The sequence below is a fragment of the Coregonus lavaretus genome (genome assembly GCF_964263955.1).
Source record: "Coregonus lavaretus genome assembly, chromosome: 18".
NCBI lineage: Eukaryota > Metazoa > Chordata > Actinopteri > Salmoniformes > Salmonidae > Coregonus > Coregonus lavaretus.
The window spans coordinates 3,368,325-3,380,465 of record NC_140005.1 but is presented as its reverse complement, the minus strand read 5'-3'; the positions used below and the strand labels follow the sequence as shown (position 1 = coordinate 3,380,465).

Here is a 12,141-nt window from a genome sequence, read left to right as displayed (position 1 = left end):
CACAGGGCTTATAGGGACACAGACACCAGTTCCACCTCCGTACCAACCACAGGGCTTATAGGGACACAGACACCAGTTCCACCTCCGCACCAACCACAGGGCTTATAGGGACGCAGACACCAGTTCCACCTCCGCACCAACCACAGGGCTTATAGGGACGCAGACACCAGTTCCACACCAACCACAGGGCTTATAGGGACGCAGACACCAGTTCCACCTCCGCACCAACCACAGGGCTTATAGGGACGCAGACACCAGTTCCACCTCCGCACCAACCACAGGGCTTATAGGGACGCAGACACCAGTTCCACCTCCACACCAACCACAGGGCGTTTTAAGAGTATGAGACATGTTGTTCACACTTCTAGTCAGCGTAGCAAAAGACGTGAAATTGAGGAACACTAATAATAATAACTCATTTAACTTTTATAGCGCTTTTCAAAGAATCTCCAAGCACATTAAAAAGTAAAACAAACAAACCATTGAAATGATGGGAGATTGAAAGTCTCTAGTCGGCTTCAGATGAAGTTGAAGCAGTTTGGTCTGGAAAGGCAGTGTAGGTTGACTGACATCAGACAGTGATATCAAACATGGTCGTAATTCCAAGATGTTATCACAATAAAAAGGTCACCAGTCAAATCTAGAGCCCAACTGATTTATCGGTTCACCGTTATCGTCGGCCATTCCACCGATAAAAAGGATGAAGAAAGGGAATCTCATTCTGATCTGAACATAAGATCCCCTCAGTTACTGACATTCTCGTGATGTGTCATTATGGTCACAATGTAAGAAAACATTCTAAGCATATTTCTTGGACAATTGCGCTTTTGGATGGCAATTTTATGAGAAATTACACTTTTTAATTTCCCCACTGTGAAACAGTATAAAATCGGTAAGTTTTGTCCCTCCCAAAAAATCTGAATCGGACCCCCCAAAAAATAAATACATATTGGTTGGGCTCTAGTCAACTCACTCTCTACAAACATTCCAATGCCCACGGTGGTATTAAAGTAAATGGGCATTGAGACATTGAATATCATTCTGGTAATACTGAGTCATTACAAAAGGGACCCCAAGGGAGAGATTTATTTGGTCCTGGTACACACTACATGCCACATCTACATTACAGGGTGACTGTTCGCAAAGCCTTTGAGAAGGGTCTGTGTGTGTGTGTGTGTGTGTGTGTATGTCTGAGAGCCAGTCCACTCCCAAGCAGCTCCCACTCCCTCCCTCCCTCCCTCCATGCCTGCCTCCCTCCCTCCCGGTTTCTCCTTCCCTCTCTTTCCCTGTCCCTGCCTGTCCTGTCTTACCAGCACCGTCACTCCACCTAGACAAACCTGTTCCATCGCACCTGGTCACAGGTGTACAGGTGTTTACCCGACTGACTGACTGACTGACGCTCTGACTGACAAGATGGAGGACAGGAATAAGACAACTGAATCATGTTAAAACAAGATGTCTTGGCCTGTGTTGACACGTTTCTTAGCCTTTACCATTACCCCATGCCCCAAAGTGCAACTGATTAGACATTAGGTTCATGTTCTGATGAGTGTTCCAAAGTATCCCCTGGGAATATAGGCAATGTGGTGGGGGTGTTACTAGTACCCTAGGTTGAGAACCTCTCTTGGTCTCCTAATGGACCACGTAAAAGCTTCCACTTTTAGGTCTATGTTCGTATGAGTCTTCCAAGGCATCACATGAGATACAGTAAACTGAAGTGATACTAGCAAGAGCACTGTGCAAGGTTTTTTTTATTTTTTATTTTTAAAGATAGCAAATTATACCCACCCGCAACAAACCGACTCAGATATGCGAGTGCGTCTTCTACTTTGAACGAGGAACCACGTAAAAGCTTCCGCTACTGTGCAGCTGCTTCTTCACGTGACTTCTAGTAAACCTGATGTTTCCACACCACAAGACAACACACTGGAATGCCCTCGTTGTACTACACTATATCCTATGGCCAGGGCCCTGGTCAAAAGTAGTATACTATTTAAGGAATAGGCTGCCATTTGGGACGCATCCTCTCTAAGGATCTCTGTGACATTTAGTCACGGAAGGGTACAGAAGAGGCCCCCCTGTGTAGCTCAGTTGGTAGAGCGTGGCGCTTTCAACGCCAGGGTTGTGGGTTCGATTCCCACTGGGGGCCAGTATGAAAAATGTATGCACTCACTTAACTGTAAGTCGCTCTGGATAAGAGCTAAATGACTAAAATGTAAAATGTAAGAGTAAAGGATTTATGTTTCAGTTATTAAAAGACAGATCAACTCTATGGTTTTGAGCAACAGGGATTTTTTACTATGTGTTCAACCACTAAGCCTGAGTTAACATGTATTTAACATCTCACAAGATGCAGAGAAGCCATCCCCACAACACAAGTGCCTCATTTAAATGCAACCTTTATCTATATAGGTTGGTCTAAGGAAAGACTCTTCTTCAAGAGAGACCTGTCATCAACAGTTGTATGATGATGGGGGGAAAAACACTTAGCCTGGTCCCAGATCAGTTTGTGCTGTCTTGCCAACTCCTATGGTCAATGTCACACCAAGGCACACCAAGACGGCACAAACAGATGTGGGACCAGGCTCGGGGGAACCACCCAGTATGAACCTGCTTGTCTTCAATGACAGTAGGTTAATTAATCAGCTGGTGTTTGTCTGGGTGGCAGGCTGGAGGCACAAAGCCCCTCTGGTGGTAATCCTCCTAATCTGGATCACATAAGCATCACTGAGTCCCAAATGGCACCCTATTCCCTACCTTTGACTAGAGCCCCATGTGGCCTGGTCAAAAGTAGTGGACTATAGAAGGGAAAAGGGTTGCCATTTGGGACACAGACAGTGCATTCGGAAATGTCCACATTTTGTTATGTTACAGCCTTAATCTAAAATGGATTAAATAAATAAAAATCTTCCTCAATCTACAGAATACCCCATAATGACAAAGTGAAAACAGGTTTTTACAAATGTTTCTAAATAAAAAAAAAATACATAAAACAAACTGAAATAGCTTATTTACATTAGCATTCAAACCTGTTGCAATGAAACTCGAAATTGAGCTCAGGTGCATCCTGTTTCTATTGATCATCCTTGAGATCTTAACCTGTGCCCTGAACCCTCCCGATAAATACATATTTGGCAAGTGGCAAAACCCAGCTAGCACATAACGTTCTGAGAACCATATTTTTCTTTGAGTTTGGTGAGAGCCTGGTTGTCCTATGGATATTTTGCATACAACCTTCCCACAAGGTTCTGGGAATGGTGCAGGATACCCAGTTTCCTTGACTTTTTCCACATTTTGTTACGTTACAGCCTTATTCTAAAATGGATTAAATAAAACATTTCCTCAGCAATCTACACACAATACCCCATAATGACAAAGCGAAAAATTGTTTTTAGAAATTTTGGCAAATAAAAACCAGAAATACCTTATTTACATAAGTATTCAGACCCTTTGCTATGAGACTCGAAATTGAGCTCAGGTGCATCCTGTTTCCATTGATCATCCTTGAGATGTTTCTACAACTTGATAGGATTCCACCTGTGGTAAATTCAATTGATTGGACATGATTTGGAAAGACACACACCTGTCTATATAAAGGTCCCTCAGTTGACAGTGCATGTCAGAGCAAAAACCAAGCCATGAGGTCGAAGGAATTGTCCGTAGAGCTCCGATTCAGGATTGTGTCGAGGTACAGATCTGGGGAAGGGTACCAAACAAATGTATTCAGCATTGAAGGTCCCCAAGAACACAGTGGCCTCCATCATTCTTAAATGGAAGAAGTTTGGAACCACCAAGACTCTTCCTAGAGCTGGCCGCCCGGCCAAACTGAGCAATCGGGGGAGAAGGGCCTTGGAGGTGACCAAGAACCTAATGGTCCCTCTGACAGAGCTCCAAAGTTCCTCTGTGGAGATGGGAGAACCTTCCAGAAGGACAACCATCTCTGCAGCACTCCACCAATCAGGCCTTTATGGTAGAGTGGCCAGACGGAAGCCACTCCTCAGTAAAAGGCACATGACAGCTCGCTTGGAGTTTTCCAAAAGGCACCTAAAGGACTCTCGGACCATGAGAAACAAGATTCTCTGGTCTGATGAAACCAAGATTGAACTCTTTGGCCTGAATGCCAAGCGTCCGGTCTGGAGGAAGCCTGGCACCATCCCTTCGGTGAAGCATGGTGGTGGCAGCATCATGCTGTGGGGATGTTTTTCAGCGGCAGGGACTGGGAAACTTGTCAGGATCGAGGGAAAGATGTTTTTGCTTTGTCATTATGGGGTATTGTGTGTAGATTGATGAGGGGGGGGGGGGAACAATTTAATAAATTTTAGAATAAGGCTGTAACGTAACAAATGTGGAAAAAGTCAAGGGGTCTGAATTCTTTCCGAATGCACTGTAGTTTTTTGGTGGATATCCTGTAAACCACAAATAAATGTTCTTAAATAATTTTTATATTTGAGTATCTTTTAATCCTTTAGAGTTAATTACCACTCAAATTGAGTCATTTTCATGCACACAGTAAGTAGAGAGGTATTGTATAGTTAGATTAACTCACCTGGTTCCAGTTTAATAATCTTGACAGCGGCAAGCTCTCCCGTTTGGATGTTTCGAGCCTGAAAGAGAATAAAAGAGTGGGGACCGGGGAGCCAGTCATTGTTGGGGAGTGTAAAATAATTGCATAATATCATGAAACCCCTGTTATCAGATAGGCCTATATTGGGGGGCAGAATTCAAATTCAAACTGATTAAATGGTGTTACTGTTTATCCCTATCCATTAGTCACTAGTTAGTTCAGTTCATTGGGGCTGAGGTTCTTCATACTGGCCAAACCAGAGAGAGACACCACCAGACAGTCCAGCATTAGGTCATGATTCAGTGTTTCCATCTGGGCCGGAGGAAGTAGGTTGCCACCAGCCTCAAATCCATCTCAAGACGCTAGGCTAGGGTCTGTCTCCTAAGACGCTAGGCTAGGGTCTGTCTCCTAAGACGCTAGGCTAGGGTCTGTCTCCTAAGACGCTAGGCCTGGGTCAGTCTCCTAAGACGCTAGGCTAGGGTCTGTCTCCTAAGACGCTAGGCTAGGGTCTGTCTCCTAAGACGCTAGGCTAGGGTCTTAAGACGCTAGGCTAGGGTCTGTCTCCTAAGACGCTAGGCCTGGGTCTGTCTCCTAAGACGCTAGGCCTGGGTCTGTCTCCTAAGACGCTAGGCTAGGGTCTGTCTCCTAAGACGCTAGGCTAGGGTCTGTCTCCTAAGACGCTAGGCTAGGGTCTGTCTCCTAAGACGCTAGGCTAGGGTCTGTCTCCTAAGACGCTAGGCTAGGGTCTGTCTCCTAAGACGCTAGGCTAGGGTCTGTCTCCTAAGACGCTAGGCTAGGGTCTGTCTCCTAAGACGCTAGGCTAGGGTCTGTCTCCTAAGACGCTAGGCTAGGGTCTGTCTCCTAAGACGCTAGGCTAGGGTCTGTCTCCTAAGACGCTAGGCTAGGGTCTGTCTCCTAAGACGCTAGGCTAGGGTCTGACTCCTAAGACGCTAGGCTAGGGTCTGTCTCCTAAGACGCTAGGCTAGGGTCTGTCTCCTAAGACGCTAGGCTAGGGTCAGTCTCCTAAGACGCTAGGCCTGGGTCAGTCTCCTAAGACGCTAGGCCTGGGTCAGTCTCCTAAGACGCTAGGCTAGGGTCTGTCTCCTAAGACGCTAGGCTAGGGTCTGTCTCCTAAGACGCTAGGCTAGGGTCTGTCTCCTAAGACGCTAGGCTAGGGTCTGTCTCCTAAGACGCTAGGCCTGGGTCAGTCTCCTAAGACGCTAGGCTAGGGTCAGTCTCCTAAGACGCTAGGCTAGGGTCTGTCTCCTAAGACGCTAGGCTAGGGTCTGTCTCCTAAGACGCTAGGCTAGGGTCTGTCTCCTAAGACGCTAGGCTAGGGTCTGTCTCCTAAGACGCTAGGCTAGGGTCTGTCTCCTAAGACGCTAGGCTAGGGTCTGTCTCCTAAGACGCTAGGCTAGGGTCTGTCTCCTAAGACGCTAGGCTAGGGTCTGTCTCCTAAGACGCTAGGCTAGGGTATGTCTCCTAATGGCGTCCGCGTACATAGGTTCGGTTTGCTCCTAGAAGAACTCGGCTAGGCGAAGCGAACATCTGGGCTCGTACACTCCCTAAAAGACCTTCGCTTGAAAAACTTGAAGTAAAAGAAGCAATTTTATTGTCGTTTGTCCCTCGAGACACCGTAGCAACTTCATAGCTACTATTAGCCAGTAACACTTCCTCAAAATATTGATAATTAATTGAAGATAAAAAATAAAAAATCATTGACGTTTTATGCAGAATAGGTCTTAGTTGCGCAATCTAGCTAAGTTGTTTGGTGTAGAAACTTAAAGTGAAAGAATGTGCATGAAAACTAGTAGTGCACTGCATCCAGAAGGGGCTAGCTGAAAACTAGTAGTGCACTGCATCCAGAAGGGGCTAGCTGAAAACGAGTAGTGCACTGCATTCAGAAGGGGCTAGCTGAAAACTAGTAGTGCACTGCATCCAGAAGGGGCTAGCTGAAAACGAGTAGTGCACTGCATTCAGAAGGGGCTAGCTGAAAACTAGTAGTGCACTGCATTCAGAAGGGGCTAGCTGAAAACTAGTAGTGCACTGCATTCAGAAGGGGCTAGCTGAAAACTAGTAGTGCACTGCATTCAGAAGGGGCTAGCTGAAAACTAGTAGTGCACTGCATCCAGAAGGGGCTAGCTGAAAACTAGTAGTGCACTGCATTCAGAGGGGGCTAGCTGCTGCATACACTCTCCCTCGTGGATGGCAGAAAACACTTCGTTGAAGAATCCCGTCCATAGTTCCCACCCCTACAGTTGACCAATCACCGACGAAGGGGCGTAGACGTCAGCTACCGAATTTCGACTTGATTCAAGAAAAAGAATGTGCGCACGAACGGCCGGGAAAAAAAAAAAAACTTGCCGAACACCAAAACGAACTATAACGTCACTAGATTTCGGCATTAATACATGTGAACTGTTTCAAGGGGTTCATGCTAGCAGATACCCATAGACTTCCAGTCATTGCGCTAATGCTAGTTAGCATTGGCTCGCGAAACTACCTCTAACTAATCTGGCGGGCTAGTTGGGTACATTTTCTACAAACCTGGTCTGATATGGGCTAGCTTAATTTCCATCCCTGGATGAAACACGTCAAAACTGTTCATCAAAAGAGACAGACGAGCCGAGTAACAAAACAACCAATCAAACTCAACCCCCATGGGTTTACTTCCTGCTCCTCTCAGTTGCACAAATATCTCCAACCCATCTGTGCACTACAGCAGACCAAAGTCATTGTTTAGGGGAGGACTTTTAAAATCTGATGTATTTCCGCTGTCAGTGAGGCAAAGAACACTCCCATTCTTGGCACGTTTAGACAAGGACCTGATCGTATTTCACTCTGCCTGCCGTAGTCCTGGGCTGCATATCAAAAAATGGCACACTATTCCCTATTTAGGGCACTACTTTAGACCAGGGCACAGCACTAAATAGGGAATAGTGTGCCAGTCGGGACTCAACCGTGGGCATTGCATGTTCATGGCTCTCTCCCGGGGAAAATACCAGGCACTGCATTCCACCAGCGGCCTGCCTCGGCTGTCCGGCTGGGGTGGCCCTGTGTCTGGGGTGGGACTGGCCTGCCTCGGCTGTCCGGCTGGGGTGGCCCTGTGTCTGGGCTGGGACTGGCCTGCCTCGGCTGTCCGGCTGGGGTGGCCCTGTGTCTGGGCTGGGACTGGCCTGCCTCGGCTGTCCCTGTGTCTGGGCTGGGACTGGCCTGCCTCGGCTGTCCGGCTGGGGTGGCCCTGTGTCTGGGCTGGGACTGGCCTGCCTCGGCTGTCCGGCTGGGGTGGCCCTGTGTCTGGGCTGGGACTGGCCTGCCTCGGCTGTCCGGCTGGGGTGGCCCTGTGTCTGGGCTGGGACTGGCCTGCCACGGCTGTCCGGCTGGGGTGGCCCTGTGTCTGGGCTGGGACTGGCCTGCCTCGGCTGTCCGGCTGGGGTGGACCTGTGTCTGGGCTGGGACTGGCCTGCCACGGCTGTCCGGCTGGGGTGGCCCTGTGGCTGGGCTGGGACTGGCCTGCCTCGGCTGTCCGGCTGGGGTGGCCCTGTGTCTGGGCTGGGACTGGCCTGCCACGGATTGCTTTGTGAGGCGAAGGCTTGACAGACTGGCTGCTTCAACTATCACACACTGGAGCTAATTGGTAGTCTAGTCGTCCATTACAAATAGGTAAACAGAAACGTATGCAACTGTCTGCACAAACCTGATTTTCAACATGGGAACAGACAGGGAAATGTCTAGTTTGTTAGGCTCAAATCCAAATGAATTCAAACAAATTGTCCCTTTGTTGAGTAAATACACACTCCTCTCTCTCTCTCTCTCTCTCTCCTCATAACTCTGCCAGGAAAATGGGAAACTGGAGTTGGATCGTTCCTAGCTTTCCCTACCAATCCATCTAACTTCTACTTTAACCACATGTTCCATCAAAGAATAACAGAGGTGGGGGGGGGGTTGCAGTACAATGCTTTATTACATGGGGTATTTCCCAAATGGCACCCTATTCCCTATATAGTGCACTACTTTAGACCAGGGCACATAGGGCTCTGGTCAAAAATAGTGCACTATATAGGGAATATGGTGCCATTTGGGAGATAACCATGGGTTACTACAGGGTTACAGATGCATCCTATAATAAATAGTCTGGTGGTCCATACTGGGGAACTAAATACAACACAGGGTTACTATGAAAAATGACCTGACAAAGATCTGTTTTTTTGGCAGCGAATAACATCAGAAAGCCATTTCATTCCTCCTTCCCAGTTATAAGCAGGGTACTGTGTATCATCGCTATCGTAGAAGGATTCTGGTTCTGACTGTACATGAAGTACGTGGAACTGCTTGGCAATGTTCTGACAACCTCTGTAGCTCAGCTGGTAGAGCACGGCGCTTGTAACGCCAGGGTAGTGGGTTCGATCCCCGGGACCACCCATACACAAAAATGTATGCACGCATGACTGTCAGTCGCTTTGGATAAAAGCGTCTGCTAAATGGCATATTATTATTATTATTATTATTCAAAACATATGAAAGGATATTGGCTCAATCCATCTGTGTAGCTACTTGATGATATAAAAACAGGTGTAGACCTAGAATTTTTATCCACAATGTCGTCGCTACATCATTATGACTGAATCTGAAGCCGACCAGGGTTCCTCAACTGGTTTTATTTGGCCCCCCAAGTATTCTAAATAAAAAAGTTGGAGACAATTTTTGTGTGGAATTTTCATTGTTGGACATAAAAGACTTAAAAAAAAAAAAAAAAAAAAAAGGAAATCAGCTCCAAGTGATTTTAATTTAAGAAATCTGTTCCCAAGTATTCCCACGCATAATAGAGAGACACGTGATCATATACAAATGTAAGCAAGGTTTGAAATTACTATGTTTTAATCAAACATTATTTCTGTTTGGGCTTCTTGCGGTCAATTTGCAGTATACAAATTATTTATTATAATTATGTTCCGGCACCTCGACTATTCGCTCAAGAAAAAAATTGGCCCGTGGCTGAAACTAGTTGATGATCCCTGTGGTAACCTACTGCATACTACTGTATGTGGAACCCAAGGCAGTGGAGTGATATGGTGGGCAGATGCTAGACTCAGCACGAGTAAATGAAATCCTTTGTGGTAGGTGACTCACCACTCTAAATAAAGCCTCAACAAAACTTCACAAGACAGCTCCCTTCAAAACAGGCAAAAGTGAATTTACGAAAATGGATAACTAAGAGCTTGATAACGTATATAGGTATACGTTTCCTATTGACTTCAGGCTGCATTAACATGCCATGTAGATGAGCATTCACTTCAGTTTCCATTCAAAAACTCAAAATGCCCCTGTAACACCGCTGGCACACCGACAACAGCAAAGGTTCTGTGCTTTGCATCAAGGTGCTCAGTAGGCTATACAACATACACCATCGCAGAACTTCACTAACAATCTTGGATATAAAAGCGAAACACATTGAGAGAGAATTGAACTACGGGCCTAGGGGAGTGAAATCCAACCTTGACAACTTTCACGTCAGTAACTCTGGCCAGATTTCAATAGGAATTAGCTAGGGGATAGAATCACTCAAGCACAGGGATCTAGTGCTTCTCAACAGGTGTGTGTGCTTGTTTTGGTTAGATAAAGATCTAAATTCAGAACACCCAAATCTGATTCAGACTGTTTATTCAGTTTGATGGTAGCTTAAAAAAATACCTTGTATACGTCTCCATATGTGCCGCTCCCAACTCGTTGAATAAGCTCGAAATCCTGCTGTGGGTTTTTTCTTTGAATTTCTCCACTAGGTCTTGGAAAGATATCCATAGCAGCTAGGTAATTGGCTGGATAGCTTGTCAACACCTAGCTACTCCACTTTACATTTAGCTAGCTAGCTAGTTAGCTTGTGCAAATACACGTCACTATCATTCAGTGAGGAGTACTTCAAGTTGTGATAACTCGCTTCTCTAAAGCTGCAGAAGTGCTGCTTCCAAATCTGCCCTCCGGTCCATTTCCTGAAAGTGAGACAAAGAAGAAAATAAAAGTTAATGAGGAAACCTCTAGCTAATAGCCTGGTGCCTTGAACTGGACTGACCACCTGCACTGACTCTCTGCACCTTAGCACACATGCATGTGGTCCTATGTAGCTCAATTGGTAGAGCATGGCGCTTGTAATGCCAGGGTAGTGGGTTCGATCCCCGGGACCACCCATACGTAAAAATGTATGCACATGACTGTAAGTCGCTTTGGATAAAAGCGTCTGCTAAATGGCATATTATATTATATGCACTCACTCTCACACCTGCTGCTACCAGACTCTTATTTATTATTGCTAAATATTGCACAGTTTAAACTCTTACCCCCCAATCCCCCCCTTCCCCAAAACACGTGTAAATATTGGACTATAAATTGTGCCTTCCATTACTATACTTCTGCTATAATGTTAATTATACTCTGACATTTACTTTATGTTCGTATTCTTATATTTTACAATTTCTTATTGTTGTTGCATTGTCGAGAAGGTACATTTCGTTGGACGGTGTATAGTAAGTTATACCATGTGTATCCTGTACATACTACTAATAAAACTTGAAACGTTAAGGTAGCTAGACACCACAGATATAATTTCTGAACACAGACAGTCAAGAATCAACCTATTTGCTGGCCAGCCGGTTAGGTTGAGGCTAGCAAGCAAGCTAACGGTAACTAACTACGAAAAAGTCAGCAGATAAACAATATATTGATCATTGAATTTATATAACGTTATAGTTCAACAAAATTGCTAACCCTCTGTAACGCTAGAGTAAACCAAATTACCCGAGCGATATTAATCTGTTTTTCAGAACGTAACGTTAGCTAACTTTTGTTTTTCATCCTCTCCTTCTAATAAGGGACTAATTCAGACCTGGGACACCAGGTGAATGCAATTAACTACCAGGTACAAACAAACAAAAGTGTTTCTTCCTTCCACTCCAGGATCAGGAATTGGCAGCCCTGCTTAGAGCTACCGTTAGCTATCTAGTTAGCATCCCAAACTAACATTAGCTAGCTAACATTAAGCTAACCGTTAGATAATCCCAACGTCTGCTCCACTTACCATTTACTCCATATACGTTTGACATACGAAAGTGATATGTTCAATGTGGCAATAGTATGGTGTCAATTCCTTTTCATCCAAAAAGTAATGATTTGTTCCTCGGAGAAAGTGTAAACTTCTGCTTGCTGCTCACTCTACCTCAACAACGGCAAACGTAGCTTGGCTGGAACTCCAACCTCCCGTTCTCGACGTTTCCATGTCATTTCCTCCTGTTGACACACGAGCAGCTACTAACTACTGAACATGTACTTTATGTCACCCATGCGTTCAACTGTAAAGGCTAACTAGATTGCAAGAAAACCATAACAACTAGCATAATTGAATCGATCATAAAAAGCTATTGAAAGCATTGTTTTTATCAAGACGTAGTGACTGTCCCTCTGAGAACTGATGTGCAACTACCGCCACCTAGCGATGCAAACAAGCAAGCAACTGTAACGGAGAAGAAGAGTTAGTTAGCAGTATCCTTTATCTGAAACGTCCGTAAAAAACAAAACGAATAACATTG

At 45.5% G+C, this 12,141-nt stretch overlaps 1 protein-coding gene across 1 annotated transcript in view; it reads right to left on the bottom strand.

The window, feature by feature from the left end:
• The window catches only part of map4k5 (mitogen-activated protein kinase kinase kinase kinase 5), a gene marked incomplete at its 3' end in the record, with an annotated part of 98,060 nt that extends 86,076 nt beyond the window's left edge, over window positions 1–11,984 (bottom strand). Inside the window, exons 1-3 of the mRNA XM_084181522.1 lie at window positions 11,634–11,984; window positions 10,256–10,551; window positions 4,547–4,604 (exon numbers count right to left, since the gene is read on the bottom strand). Of these exons, the coding sequence (XP_084037648.1) occupies window positions 4,547–4,604; window positions 10,256–10,363 (166 nt within the window). The 5' untranslated portion in view covers window positions 10,364–10,551; window positions 11,634–11,984. The remainder of the gene's footprint in view (window positions 1–4,546; window positions 4,605–10,255; window positions 10,552–11,633) is intronic.
• Window positions 11,985–12,141: the final 157 nt, after the last annotated feature.